Here is a 14,896-nt window from a genome sequence, read left to right as displayed (position 1 = left end):
TGTTTACTGTAAGATAGTACAGCACATCTTATGAGAAGTATTAGAGACAGAATAAGAGAATGAGTGGTAGTTTAGTCTATATGGGTACTGCAGGCAGTCCTGACAAACTTGCCTTGAATTGTGTTAAATGAGAAACTTTAGGTCCACAAAATACCAGAAATAGCAAAATTAAATAATGCTGAGGGTTTTTTATAGGAAAAGGATTAGCCTGAGTAATGAGTAACTAACAAATGTGGAGGTTTTTTCTCTTTTTGAATCAAAGTAAGATGTTTTCATTTCTAATCACTTTGTATTAGGCAAAATAATAGGACATTTTGTGTTACTCTGATCTTGAACCTATTTTTATATAGAGATTTCTAGTTGTGAATGTCCAAATTAATTTATAAACACAAATTCTGGACTAGAGTGTGTTAGGGAATATTTCTGCTTTACAATTTAGTGTTCCTATTGAAGTTCCTTTGAAAGAAGCTTTATTTTTGGTTTTATGTATCAACCTTTCTTGTCTTACAGTTGGTTTTGTTTTGTAATAATTTAATTAATCATCTTCATACATCTCATTTGCTGTCGCAAGTGAATTTTCTACATCCCATCTGTATTGCTTTAATTTACTGATTATAATTAGCTCATTATAATCTATGATTAAGTCAAGAAAAATTCTTTCATCTGTTGTGATGAAAGTCTGGTCTCTTTGAAATAGGTTGCTTGAAATTTTATGCTTCCCCAGGTAGTGTTTTTAAGTTAACATATCTTCTGCTTTAAAAAACAAAACCAAAAACCCAGCCTGTAAATTTTATTTCACTGTTATACAATACTTTAATGCAGATGTTGGAAAGAGGGATAAAAATTCCCTTTATTTTGTATGAGGTAGGTTCTACCAGACTAATGTATTTCCAGTCATAAGGTAATTACTTTAGCAAGGTAAGGTACATCTAGTGATGTACTCTGAATCAGTCTGAGCAAACATTTTGGTGGGTGAGAAATTACCACAAGGGAGGGCAGCAATGGTACTGTAACATCATGAACAGAGAACATACAGCAGGATTTTTTGAGAATCAGTGATGCTCACTGTTGCATATAGGCAAAGCCTTATGAAATTAGAAAATAAGGGCCTTGTTACCCTTGTAAAATCATAGCTTAGGCCTGCTGCTTTGGCTAAGTAGAAGAGGACTCTGGGAAAGTGACTCAGCTGGGTTAGAGGTAGAAAATCAAGTTATATAACCATTATGTGTTCACATCATGGTATATAGTAGTTGGTTGGATTCTATTTGTTATGATTCAAAGCTATATAACTGATAAAGACCTAACTGCTTTAAAAGGCCTGGTTTTTGCAATAAAGCAGTTCACCTTTGCACTGCCTGGGGACTTTGAGTTGCTCTGCGTCATGCAGCTCACTATCAATACCATTTCATATTCTAATGAGTGTAGTTTGTGCTCAAGGATTAGGATGAGAAATATTGTGTCTGTTTGGAAGAATTTGGAAGTTCAGGAAAATATCATAGAAGGCAAGAGGTGATCTTATGGTCTGGAGTTACAGAAAAGTCACTTATTACTGCAAATTGCAAAATCGTTCATTTGCAGATGAAAAGCAAGAACAGGGATTAGAACAAGGCATCTTACTTTATTATTGACACAGGTTCTTTGACTTTTCATCTACTGAGATTGAATGAAGAGCCTTACTCAATTTCTTGGGTTGCTGGAAATTGCTGCAAAACATTAGCCTTTATCATAGAATCTTGTTCTTAAATTTAAATTTTTCTCCGTTGTTAGAGTGTTAAATATCAAAACAGGCACCCAGAGAGGATTGTGTAATCTCCATCCTTGGAGATACCAAAAAATTTATTAGACAAAGTCATGAGCAACCTGTTCTAAGAGGACCCGCTTTGAGCAGGAGGTTAGACTGAATGACCTCCAGGGGTATCATCTAACCTGAATTATTTAATAATACTGTCTGCTGTTTTGTTTGCTGGATTGCCAGTTGGAGCTCATTATTCTCTTCTGCAGTGGTATTCTTCCTTACAGTGATTCTGGCAGTGGTTAATCTCCTGTTAACGATTAATCCTGGATCTTTTCAGCACAATTTCTTAATTTTTTTTTCCTCAGATTCCATCATGTAATTTCTTATTGCATGGACTGGGTTAACACCTCAAAATTGTTCTTCACAGATTTTCTGTATTTTTATCTTCTTTTTGTTGTCCCTGCTTAACAACGTCTCCTGTTTCATATTTTGTGGAGTTCATCAATCCTGAAGTTCTGAGGTCAGTCTGATCTTGAATTAGATGAAAATAATAATAAACATTCTCAGAAGCAAATTGGAGAAAAAGCTACTTCAAGTGTCAGCTGTTTTTTGGAACATGTTGCTTCCAGTTTTAAAATAGGGTTGTAGAAAGATTTTTCTCTTATGCCTGTTACACATCTCAGTATCATCTGGCTTTTAGTTGGTTTATTTCTTTAGTCTTGGTACCTTTTTACTTTATTTTTCTCTTTGAACTTTACAAATTACAGCAGTCATGCAGAAGCAGGAAATGACAATAGTAGGGAATGGCAGCTGATTGTAGAGCTTCCTAAAGATACATCTCCCTATAGAGATCATTAGAATTAAATTTGAACAACAAATAATTTTTTTCTGAAGGCAGAAAATAATTGAATTATCAAAAAATGCCCTTTCCTCATGCTGATTATAGAAAAATACTTTATTCAAATTGTTGATTTGAAAATACATATTCTGGTTTCTCATGGGGATATAAGTACTACTTTGGTTAACAGTTCAATTTTTGTCACTCCCAAGCAGTAGTCCAACTGAAATTTTACTAGATTTTACATCTTACTGCTGTTTAAGGGAAACAATACCTTAGGGAAACTGTAATAAAAGTAGATAGTATTGCTTAGAGATAGATGCAATATATTAATATCCGGCAAGAAAAGTGCCAAGTATTTAATGCCATTTTGAAAGGCATCAGTGATTATAATCTGGAATATTATGTGTAACTGACCATGGGTAATCAAGAAAGTTGAACTCATGCTTAGTAGGAGAAGGTTCTAGAAGTGAAAAGTTGCTTTAATAAGAAAGATGCTAAAAGCACTTGGCTGTGTGGGGTGAAAGCTAAAAAGAGAAATTATTGTCGTCCATGAAAATAGCACAGGAGAGAGAAATTGCAGGGTGGGATCTCAGTTATTGAGGATAAAAGCTAGAGCAGGTAAAAGGATACGAAATGAGGCAGATTTCTGCCTAGGAAAGCAGCAAGATAAAAATATTCCAATATGACAAGTGGTGGTAAAAACTCTTGCTTGTACTATTGTCTTTTCCTCATCTGGATGCCAAGGTCATGGATTCAATCCCTATAGAGGCCATTCACTTAAAGAGTTGGACTTTATGATCCTTGTAGGCCCCTAACAACTCAGAATATTCTGTGATTCTGTGATAATTTAAGAATAAAAGCATATGAAACATTGCCTGAAGTAGCAAGGAGAGAGACTTGATCACTCAGGAAACCTTCTCCATTTGAGTTTGGAATACCTACTTAAGGTCCTACACACTGTCCACATGTTCCATTTTTAAAGTGATATATCTGGTTTTGTATTTGCTGCAGCTAAAGGAAAGTTGCAGGAACCTTCCAAAGAGTTATCATTAGAAATAGTAATTAGAAGTCTTGGTTGTTACTACTGTGCTTCTTGTAATTTGGAAGCTGCCAAGTTATCTGCAAACCCCCTTTAAAAAAAACAAAACAAAGAAAAAGCCATACACAAAAACCTGTCACCCAAAACAGTAAGCCAGATTAGGCTTGCATGAGGCATTTTATGTAAAGAATTGAATGATGACAATTTAGGTAGCAGTACTTAAAAGTATGTCCCTGGGTAATGTTTATTGTCAGCAGAGTTTTTCAGAAGCCTGTGCGCTTCCTTCTAATGTAGTCACTCCTAGGAATTTGCCAAAATTTAATCCTACTTTGTCACTACTGCTTGAGTAACAAGAAGTGCCACTAATCGGAGCTTTCAGTCTACCTGGACAAATCAGATGTGGTGGAGAATCAGAATAGAATGCACAGATATGTCCTGCAGATTTAGTAACAGTATTGTGTTTTCTCATTTGGAAGAAATTTATTGAGAGGAAGACTAACTAGATGGAACAAAACAAAAGAGGTCGTCTAGGCTGTAATACATAAAAGAGGGGGGCAAAGGGAGAAGTAGAGTTCAAAACAGGATGCATCTAGAGCAAAAGATGGTGGGGGAAAAAAAGATGGCACATGGTTGGAGCAAGCTTCTTTGATGCAGAGAATGCCCAGGAAAAAAATACAAGAGTAGGCCTATTGTCTTTAGAAAACCTAATGATCCCTATGAAAGGACTTTGCTGATTCCATTCTGGCTTCCTCCCAGCAGTTCTTTTCTCAAGAGCAAGAAGAAAGAAAATCTCATAAGAATGAACAGTTCATTCAAAGGGATGCATTTTGAGCACTTACCAAGAAAGTTTATATTTCATTGTATAAAACATCATCACAGTGAAGGATAACCATGAGAGAAATTGCCTTTGTTCCCTCTCACAAAGTGCTCCACAAGGAGCTGGAATGAATAAGCATCTGGGGACAAAAATGAGAGAATTGCTGAGAAATATGGGAGCTGAAGAATGAAATAGTCATACAGAAGCTGGTTGAGCTACTTGAAGTTTGACAGAGCAGATTTGAACTCCTGAAGTGCTGTTGTGACCCCAGATAAATTTCCGTCATATGCAAACGTTGATATGACATCCTTCATCAGTGATGAATTTTTTTAATAAGATCAAAATGCAAGCTGTTTTCCCTCTGTTGTTTTTAAACAATGTTGTGAAATCACAGTCTGAAAGGAAGTTATTCTGGCCCGTGATAAGGTGCTGAAGAGTTTTGTAGCACGTTTTAGACATGATGAGGACAGGGGTGTATCACAGACAAATTTTAGAGCTTCTTGTCATGATTCGTCATAGCCTAACAATAGCCTAATGGAAGTGTCTTACAGAAATTCCAAATATATATGAGGAACAGATGGCAGTTTCTGTTCTTAGTCTGTGTCCATTAAATAGATTTCACACATATCCCCAAGGCTTATATCTGTTGTGCATAAAGAGAGCCATGAGCAGAACACTGCAGCGTTTGACCTCTGTATTGTGCCTTCTTGTATGTGAAATTCAGCTACAGCATGCTCTGAAATGCACAATGATTAGTGTCTAGAGATACTATTGCTTTCTTTGACATAAAAGTGCCTTGATGTTTCATTTGAAAAAAAAAAAAAATTGAGTAATTCAAACAGGAGATTGTGAAATAAGATTTACTTGAACTTTATGAAATTTTTTTCTGATGAAAATATAGGCATTATTCCATTTTAAAAGGGTGCAAATCAAAGCTCTGACAGCAACCAAAGAATTGCATGAATCTAGAAATATGGTGTATGCTGTCTTTCCTATTGATTTGATGAATTTTCAAAGGTCAACTTCCATCAGAACATGGGGAAAGTGTGATGATGGCTGTGCCAGTTTGGTTCAAATAATGTCTTTTTGACATTTCTTGTAGCCTTATCAAACATTCCACTTTTCATTATGATGTTTAGTAAATGTACTTATCTTTGCGCTGAACTTTTAGGTAAAATATGAAAGTTGTGGTATGCTTCAGCACTGATTACTGATTAAATAGCACAGTGGGGTTTCAAGAACTGCCAACACAGGCTGGATTTAGATAGTAATGATCAAATGCTCATCAGTTCCTGCAAGATTTCACCTGAAGTTAAAATATTAGATCCAACTCTGAATGTTTCCTAAAATGGAAATCCATTCTGTGTCTTGGAAATTCAAATGTCGTTGTCACTATTGCAGCCCTAGTTGTCACTATAACAAGTAGCTCTTCCCTCATGGAATAAGGCACTGACTCTCATAGATGAAGATGGGAAAGCTGGGACAATAAAGCATAGTGTTGGAATAGTGTAGTGGTTTTCCAGTCAAATCAGCCTTAACTAAATCTGTTGTTAATCTGTTGTTAATTTCAGGTATTGAGTAATTTTATTCTTCATTAATTTATATACAGAATTGAAATTAAGATCAACACTAGATCTCTATTATGTAGATTTTAGCTTTATTATATTTTTACACTTGTGTTTATTAAATGTAGCTATGCTTGTTTCTGGTTTGATGGCTTGGCTGCTCAGCTTTAAAATGTAATTTTCCTTAGCTGGTGTCAAAAAAATTCTATCCAAGTCATAAACAATGCAATATTTATAATTATTCCATAAAATATTTATATGTTCTGGCATACTAGGTCTTTATCTGTTTGATCTGTTTATATCTAAATAGTTACAGAAGGTATAAAAAAGGATAAATTGTTATGAGATTTCTATGTTCAGAACCTGTGAAAAAACTTCTTTTACTGAATTGGTGAGAAATGCCAGACTGAAGTCTAGAAGACTAAACTCTGCATCCTGTCATCTCAGTAAATTAAAAGTCAATTCAGTAAACTAAAGACTTCTTTGGTTCTCTGCATTCTTATGATGATAATTCTACCAGTTAGAGATTTCAGAGTCTCAGCTGTTGATACTTTTAGTGATTACTAGTTCTCAGATTTATTTTGCTTGTATATGTAGACTTTAACAATCAGACAAGTTAATTTGCTTTTGAAATAATTTTAAAATATCTAATATATTTAGGTATTCTTAGACAGGAGTGCTAGTGCTATGGTTCAGGCATAACAGAGCTAGAAACCTGAAGCAAAACCACACAGTATTTTATTACAAAATGGTCTTTATATGTATTTTTTCGATCCCTTTTGATTAGATTCTGATTTTTTTTCTTCTTCTGTGAGGGTTTTTTATTGAGTCCTAATGATGATAAATAGTTTTATACAATGGAAACAACAATTATATTTTGACATCCTTGTGTCAACGTTTATAGAACAAAGGACAGTTGGTAAGGTTTATTTTGGTATGCACCTGGATATGTAAAAGTGTAGGAAAAAGATCAGTATTGAGTGGATTGTTCTGCATAATTCACAAGAAATCCTAAGTCTGCACAAACCACATGAAAACTCCTAAGGCTACTTAAGGCTCTGTGCTCATCGTACTTTATTTATATGTTTTTTTGAACTGAGGCAAGTATCAGTCATGTAAGTAAAATAAACAAAGACCTTTAATGTTTGCTGTTCATTCTTTCTTGTGCTCCTTTTTCATTTGATATTTTATATGGCTGCTATCTAGGTTCCAGTATTAAAATGATCTTGGCAGGCTAGATTGAATTTCCAACTAAGGTTCAGGTTTGCTTTGACTCCAGGGAAATACTGTTCCCGGTAGGATGAAGTGACATTGTGAAACATCTGGTCAATTCTTTCCCTCTTTTGCATGCAGTTTTGCCTTTGGGAACTGAAAGCTGCATCTGAAATGCAACTGTGAAAACTTAATTTTATCACCTAAAATGTGTTTAATTAGAAATCATTCAGAAGTTTAAAGCTTGGATGGCTGGTGAATTTGTATAGTGGATCCTTCTTTTAAAACTTTTGTGCTTATGGTGTGTTACAACACAGCTACTGCGTTATTCATCACAGAAGGACTTTATTATTGGTGCATTCTTCTGAAGATGATAGTATCAGAGAGAGGGTATCATCCTTTTCACACATCCATGGGACAATCCAAAGAGAAGAGGTATTCTGGGAGTGTTTCTAGTTATTTGTTCTATAGAGCTACAGAACTGAGTCTAATCTTTAAGTGGTAAAAACCAATATTGTTCCACTGACTGAAAATCTTATTTTCTATATTGTACCAACCAAGAGTGTGGGACATAAAATCTGCCAAGATTAATGGATGTGCTGTGCGTGTCCGCATGCTGTATTTGTCTTCCAGACATTGTGATGAGTGGGCACAAAAACAATTATGTGGGCCCAGCAGTAACAAAGTGATCTTCAAGTTGATTACAAACAACATAAAAAGGCCTAAGTGGTAAGGAGTTAAAATATGTTTTGAAATATAGTTATCATGCTTCAATTGTTTCTGTGGACCAGTAAGAAAAAAAGAAGCTAAGTGCAAAGAAGAGGCAGCTGTAGAAGGGGAAGGTATAAGTTCTAATTACAGGAATTAACTGATGTGCTTAAGGCTGGATTTCAGTGAATACTTGAAGTTGGCAGGGCTTTTTATTCTCACTCTTGTGCCACAGACACTTTCTGCAGCTGCATGTTTAAAAGGATCAAGCCACTCACTTGACTGAAGAGACCTGTGTCTTCTGAGTCCAGTCCTTTTTATGGTGTAAAGTGCTGGGACCCTTTCTTTTGTCAGGGTGCCCTGGTGCCATGCTAGCCCACGTGAGCAGTGTGAGTGAGGAGTCACTGACTGGTTCCTGTGATGGAGAGCAGAAACCCAGGACCAGTGTTCCCTCTTTGGCTTAAGGCAGCACAGCCTTTCATTTTAAACATCATTCTAGTCCGCTCTACCACATACTTGGAAATGTTCAAATGAGACTTTGTACCTTGCATGTCTGCAGAAAAATATATTTAATATCATAAACCTGAATTTATCCTCATTCACCACAGATCTAATTCGAAGAATAATCTTGAACTAAGCATTCATCATCCCAAGATTTTGTCTCTGGACATCAAGGTCTTCATGACTAAAATTCAAAAAGCAGACAAGTAAATGCCGTCAAAGAGTTTTCATATTATGCATGTACTCAGGCACTTGCACACATGCAAACACACACAAACATACACACAAACACATACACACACGTGCCTCACCAGATGAGACTGTCACTGTTAGAGCACTGTTACAGAACCTGTGATATGTTCTCAGATGCTAATAGTCCAGGTGCTTTTGAGTACTGAGCTTGAGCTCACAGGCATTTGTAAATTCTATCTTAGTTGCTTTGTATTTCACTTTTAACTCTGGTGTTCTGTCTTGAATTCCTTATAATGGATCAAAAGTATTTTATTTAAAATTGAAATTCATAGCATAAGTATGTGATAGCACATTTTGTAACTTCTCATACTGGAAGAATTAGATGTAATTGATTACAAAGTAAAGATTGCATGCAATACACAGTTTGATTTTTCTTTGCTGGATATATCATGTAATTATCCAAATATACTGGATACCTTTATGCTTCCTTTCTTATCTCAAAGCAAACTTATTGCACTTGGTCTTCCAAATCATTACCATTGTCTTTCAGTAGAATATCCAAATACAGTTGTGTTATACTTTCCCTATGTTTTTAGGATATTTTCTCTGTGAACCCAGAAAAGAGGATTTGTTTTGCTTGTTTTTGAAGTTGTAACTGTACCCTGTCTAGAAGGGCATTTCTTAATCTCCTTCAGAATCAAGAGCTGAGGCTGTGGTTCAGTTGAGAACTGAAGAGAAGGTACTCTTGGCCAGGATGACAGCTAATGATTAGAACTGAGGGGGATGAGTGGTAGAAGGGATGTGATGAAGAAGGATGTGAAGGGTTTGAAAGAGACATGGTGAAAACCTTAATTGAAAGCACTGATCTGAGAAAGATGGTAGGTTTTGAATAAACATTAAGACTCTGGCTTTATAAGCAGAATGGAACTCTGTGAGTAGATGTGGTTCTTCAGGCCAGGGGATAGTGATTCCAGGGCTTCTGGGTTAAGAAAGAAAGAAAAAGGGGTCACAAGAGGGTATCTTTAAATAGGACCATAGTGTAGGGACAGAACTCACGTGCCTTTCTCAATCATCTTTTTTTTTTTTCTGTCCCTTGTCTGAAATAGAGCAGCCTTATGTCAAAGTCTTTGTTCATCTTTTGTTTCTTTATTGTCTCATATAAATCATTGCAGTGTTTTCTTACTAAGTTTCTTCCCTTTAATGGTGAGTAAATTCAGATGATGTAGAGATGCTTAAGTGCATATGACTTATGTTTTCTTTAGTGGATGACTGTAGATTGAGATAAACCAAAGTGAATAATGTTCCAGAGTTTATTGTTTTAATATGGTGCGAACCATCAAAAAATATTCCTTTTATACTAGTAAAATTGTCAGAGCTAAATTTTCTGACAGAGCTATAAATTTCTGCCAATAGCCCCAGATTTTTTCAAGAGACAGACATATAGCATCTGCCTATTTTCACTGTCCCAGCCCTCTCTGCTTTAATTAACCCATGTTCTAAATTAAGAAGCCCTGTTTCCTTCTGAGGAACAAATGGGTGTGACACCAGAAACAAACCTTCTTGCTTTCTGACCAAAGAACTGTCAAAGATGAACAAGAATCCTTAACTGCATACAGAATTCACTTGGAATTGCTAAATGCAAGTCATAGCTGAGCTCAGAAGAGTCTTATTATTGAGGTCATGGTCTGTTCTGTGGTAGGCATTAAACACCATTCTATTGCCCCATTTCTGTAAGCTGAGAAGAGCTTGGATCTCACTCTGACCCTCGTCTCTGTGTCTAACTTCACGGAAATTGTGTAACATTACTTTCTCACTCTGTGTGAGGTAGTTTTGAGGATACTCAGCTGTAAAACTGAAGACACAAGACTATGTTGGCATTATCACATGAAACAGAGCACCAGGAAATCAGAGAGGGACGAACATCTTCATTCAGCAGGTGTAAGGTTATCTGCTAATGATTTTGAGGATAGGAAAAACCTGTTTTAATCACCATGGTACAGTTGTGTTTTGCTTCATTAATATGCCATTTTTGCAGAATAAATTATGTCACTATGTCTAACTTTCCTCAAGGTCTGTGAGTGACCTTCTCTCCTGGAAGTTTTTGTAATACCACATTTGAAGAACACTTCTTTGTGGGTCATATTGGAACAAAAATGAAAGCTAAATTTAGCTTATATTGATGGAATTTGGGCTTGCAAACTCAAATTTTTGCACAGAAGTTTTAATTAAACTCATCTTGACTAAGCACTGGAACTTTGCTATTGTGCCAAAGAAAAAGGGAATATTATAAAGGAAAAATCACATAGTATAAAAACTTGGTTCTTGGCTTTTTGTTGTACTTCTGAGTTTGGTGTTGGGTTTTAACACTGGAATTTTATGGCAGAATCAATTCATTATTAAAGAGAAATCTACGCTCTGAAAACAACATTTTAACTAGTGCCCTAGCTAGATGAAATGTCTTTTTTTTTTTTTTTTGTCTTTAATTTTTATTCATTTTTGCTAAAGAACACAAGGTAGAATCATAGAATACGATGAGTTGAAAGGGCCCCATCAGGATCATTGAGTCCAGCTCCTGTCCCTGTGGAGGACATCCCAAGAATCACATCATGTTCCTGAGAGCATTGTCCAAACCCTTCCTGGACTCAGGCTTGGTGCTGTGACCACTTCCCTGTACTTGCTATTTGGTAAAATGGAAGAGTAGGAAAAATATTTCCAGATAGTGTCTGTTCTGAATAACACTTCTGTTAACTGGAATGCATTTGGCTTCTACTGGACAACCAAAACCAAATTATACAATGGCAGGAGCTGTGCAGTCATGTGTGTTATTTAGTGCTGGTCCCACAGCCTGGTGAATGCTGTGCAGATTTAGAAGTTGGGAGATGTTGTCCAAGTGAAGAACTAGTTCATTCCAATAGTCGGGACAAATTTTCTTGCAAAGAGGCACCTTGTCCTTGGCAAGGGCCCTTTAAGAGGGATTGAATTCCTTATTGCCCAGTAAATTTTCCTTGCTAATTTCCTTGAAAAAGTAAAAGGTTTTAACCCATGACAAATGAGGAAGAGCCCAACTTTTGTGCATATCTTGATGGTATGTGTAACAAAATGTATGTGAACAGCAATGACCCACAACTCTTCCTGCATTATAGCTTAAAGTGCAACTAAATAATGTGAAGTCAGGAATTAACTTGTATGTATTTGGCTGTGTCAGGTCCGTCATCTCAAATATGATGAGTTTTGGGTTTGGAGATACTGGAGATATGCAAAAAACTGACTGGATACTGTCCTGATCAACCTGCTGGCATTGGCCCTCCTTTAACAAGGAGGGTTGAGCTACATGACCTCCAGATCATCCTAGCCCTTCTGTGGCAGAGTTAGGTTTTTGTCAGCTCTCAACTTGCCAGAGAAAGAGACAGGAGAAGTGGAAATTAAGCTAATGTTTTCCAGTGAGACACAAGTACAGCCCATAGGAAACACTACTAAAAGCCATTGGAAGTGACTGTGACAGATTAATTCCTATCAGTTATTTTGTGGGCTCCTGTGTAATTAATTTGCATGGGTTCCACTAGAAAACACTGTGTATGTCAGGCAATATTCTAATGTTGGGCAATTTTGGTCACTACTTGTTCAAGGAAGTGATGCACACTTTTAAATTCTAGGTAAATCAGAACTGCATTTGCCATTATTTTATTTTTGAAAAATTATTTGGTATTAAGAATGTATTTGAAGCATATTCAGAATAACTCTTTACTGTGTCTAGATGTGATTGAGTTGGGGATGGAAGGTTTCAGAAAGAGGTGCATTCATTTCTGATCTTTGCAACTGGATTATGAGGGGGGTTTCATGTCCTTGTAGAGATCACTTTATCTTCTCAGCTTCAATTTCTTGCTCTTTGTAGGTGGCCATCCTACAACTCTCCATAAAAAAGTTCTGGAAACATGGGCATGCTAAGAGCTGCAATATGATTTGTAATTTTAACTATTGAAAAAGAACAAGCGAGGCTTTCAAGGGATCTAACCAAAGTTTTATGAAGTTGTGTAACAGGATTATTGGCAAAGAAAAGGCTGAACATCTGAGTGTTAGAGTAAAATAGTTTATTTTTAAATATTTTTAAAAGGGCTCTCAATTTTTAGAGCACTAGTTATTTCAGAAAGTTTGTAAACAAGGAAGGTAGAATGTTTTAGAATAAAATATACTTTAAAGACATTTAAAAATCTAGTTGTGTTTTTTACATTTTACAGCTTATTTGCTGATTTCCGACTTCATTACTGCAATGTAGCTAAGTTAAATGTTAATAAATAGAATAGTGTGTTCAAAGTAAGTTGTGGAGAGTGTCATTGGTAATTGCAGCTTAGTGACATTGTTTGACAGATTTGGGGGAATAAGAGAACACGCAGGAGGAGCTGTGCCTGTTCTGGTTTGAGTGGAGGGATTTTTTGCCAGGCCAGGAGATTGTGATAATGACCATGGGTTTACTTTATCACAATTCTTGCTGGGTTTTCTTAACATTGTTTAAGAGTACCAATCTTCAGTCTTTTAATGGGTTCTCTTTACAAACATGTTTGATATTCTGAAATAGCTCTAAAAGTTTCCATGTGAACCCTCTAGGATGAACTGAATTAATAGTATATACTGCACTAATCTGTTTTTCTAAGAGTCAAAACATGTACAAATCCCTTTTACCCTGGAATTTTGTAATAATGATTTACTTAAAGTTTACAAATTATATTCATATTACTGGAGTTGATAATTAACGCTATTGACAAGTACAAAACCAGTGTGGAAATGCTTGATGTACTTGTATATAGTAGAGGAGTGTTTTCCAAGTTCCTATTACAGCTTTCCTACATCTGGTTTGTATCATTCGCAGTAGAAGTGGCAGATGTTGGAGGCATTTATATGAAAATTTATTCTCTTTACCTAAAGACAGAATTGAAGAACTTGTTTGACTTTATTTCATTTTAAAATTCCTTTACTGAGCGTAGAAAGAAGCTTTACCTGATGCAATTTAAGGAAATCTAGCAGTGAGGTGCTGAATGAAACACATCATTTCCCTGAAGCAGAGGAGCATGTTTTGAGCTGACAGTTTGCTACAATGCTTGTTTGGCTTCCTGGGTGTGATTGTCTCCAAATGAATTTGTGTACTCTAATTTGAAAATGTTTTGAAAACTGTGGACAGTAAGATCAAAGAGCTTTCCAAAAAGAGCAAGAAACTAAAAGGTCATAATTCTTTTTTTAACCACCGGGTCCCAGTTAGAGCCTTACACAGGTAAACAAAAGCAGAAAAATTGGGTAGCTTAGAGCAGTTGGAAAGGGAGAATTCATGTTTAGAGACGTCAGTGTAATAAAATGTCAGCTGTAAAAGCAGACCTAAGAGAATGCCAGGGAGTGTGAATCTTGCCACATTCCTTAGAGAGAAGAAAACATATTCAGAGATGAGAGTGGCAAAGCAAGAGATCGTTTCATTCTTCCCATGCTCACCTTAAGGACTAGTTCCCACTTACTGTGTTGTAAGAAATAACCTTTTCCCTGTGTAAGCTATTTTTGCAGAGCTTTGAAAGCTTGATTGGCTTTGCTGCATTAGCAGTAGGTCATTTCTGCACTTCATTGTTCTGGGAAGTGTGGAGCATGACAGTCAGATGCTTCAGAGTTACAGGGTGGCAAGCTGCTGAGAGCCTCTGGGAGCAGATGTTCAACCCCAGGCCCAAAATCTGAAGTTCTTTACAATTTGGAGCCTTCTAATAAAGAAAAGTACTTTTGTTAAGTGGTTATTTTTTCCTTATCTATTCTCAGGGTTGCTCTCGTGGAAAATATTCCTGAAGGGATCAACTATTCAGACAGTGCACCATCCCATTTGTCTCTTTTCCAAGGCTGGATGAATTTGCTTAATATGGCTGAAAAGTCTGTTGACATAGTATCTTCCCAGTGGGACCTCAATCACAGTCATCCATCAGCATGCCAGGTATGTTCTAGCCTAACAAAAGAGTGGGACCTTAACAGTCTGTTCTTGTTGTCAAACTTAATTTTACAGAACTAAAACCCTTCCCTGTAGCAGAACTATTTGTTTGGGTAGTCTAAAAATAATTTTCTTATGGGGATTTTCCTGCCAATACAAAAGTTTCTAAGAGCAGTGGTATGCTTGGACTAGGTAACATTCAACATATAGCACTTCCATCTTAGGAAAGAAAGACATTGTGTGACCTTAAGAAAACTGTCAAATTGTATCTATATTAGCACATCCACCTATTTGGTGACATTCATAAATCTATACAATTATTTTTTATTTGGTGCT

At 36.2% G+C, this 14,896-nt stretch overlaps 1 protein-coding gene across 2 annotated transcripts in view; it reads left to right on the top strand.

Moving 5' to 3' along the window:
- PLD5 (phospholipase D family member 5) overlaps positions 1-14,896 on the top strand; it is a 166,058-nt gene that overhangs the window by 92,073 nt on the left and 59,089 nt on the right. For both annotated transcript variants that reach the window (XM_041477187.1, XM_041477188.1), the window contains one exon: positions 14,398-14,566. In XM_041477187.1, the coding sequence (XP_041333121.1) occupies positions 14,398-14,566 (169 nt within the window). The remainder of the gene's footprint in view (positions 1-14,397; positions 14,567-14,896) is intronic.

Source organism: Pyrgilauda ruficollis, unplaced genomic scaffold (genome assembly GCF_017590135.1).
Source record: "Pyrgilauda ruficollis isolate IOZ18807 unplaced genomic scaffold, ASM1759013v1 scaffold4, whole genome shotgun sequence".
NCBI classification, from domain to species: Eukaryota; Metazoa; Chordata; class Aves; order Passeriformes; family Passeridae; genus Pyrgilauda; species Pyrgilauda ruficollis.
The sequence above is the reverse complement of the archived record's forward strand: the minus strand, read 5'-3'. Positions and strand labels throughout refer to the sequence as shown.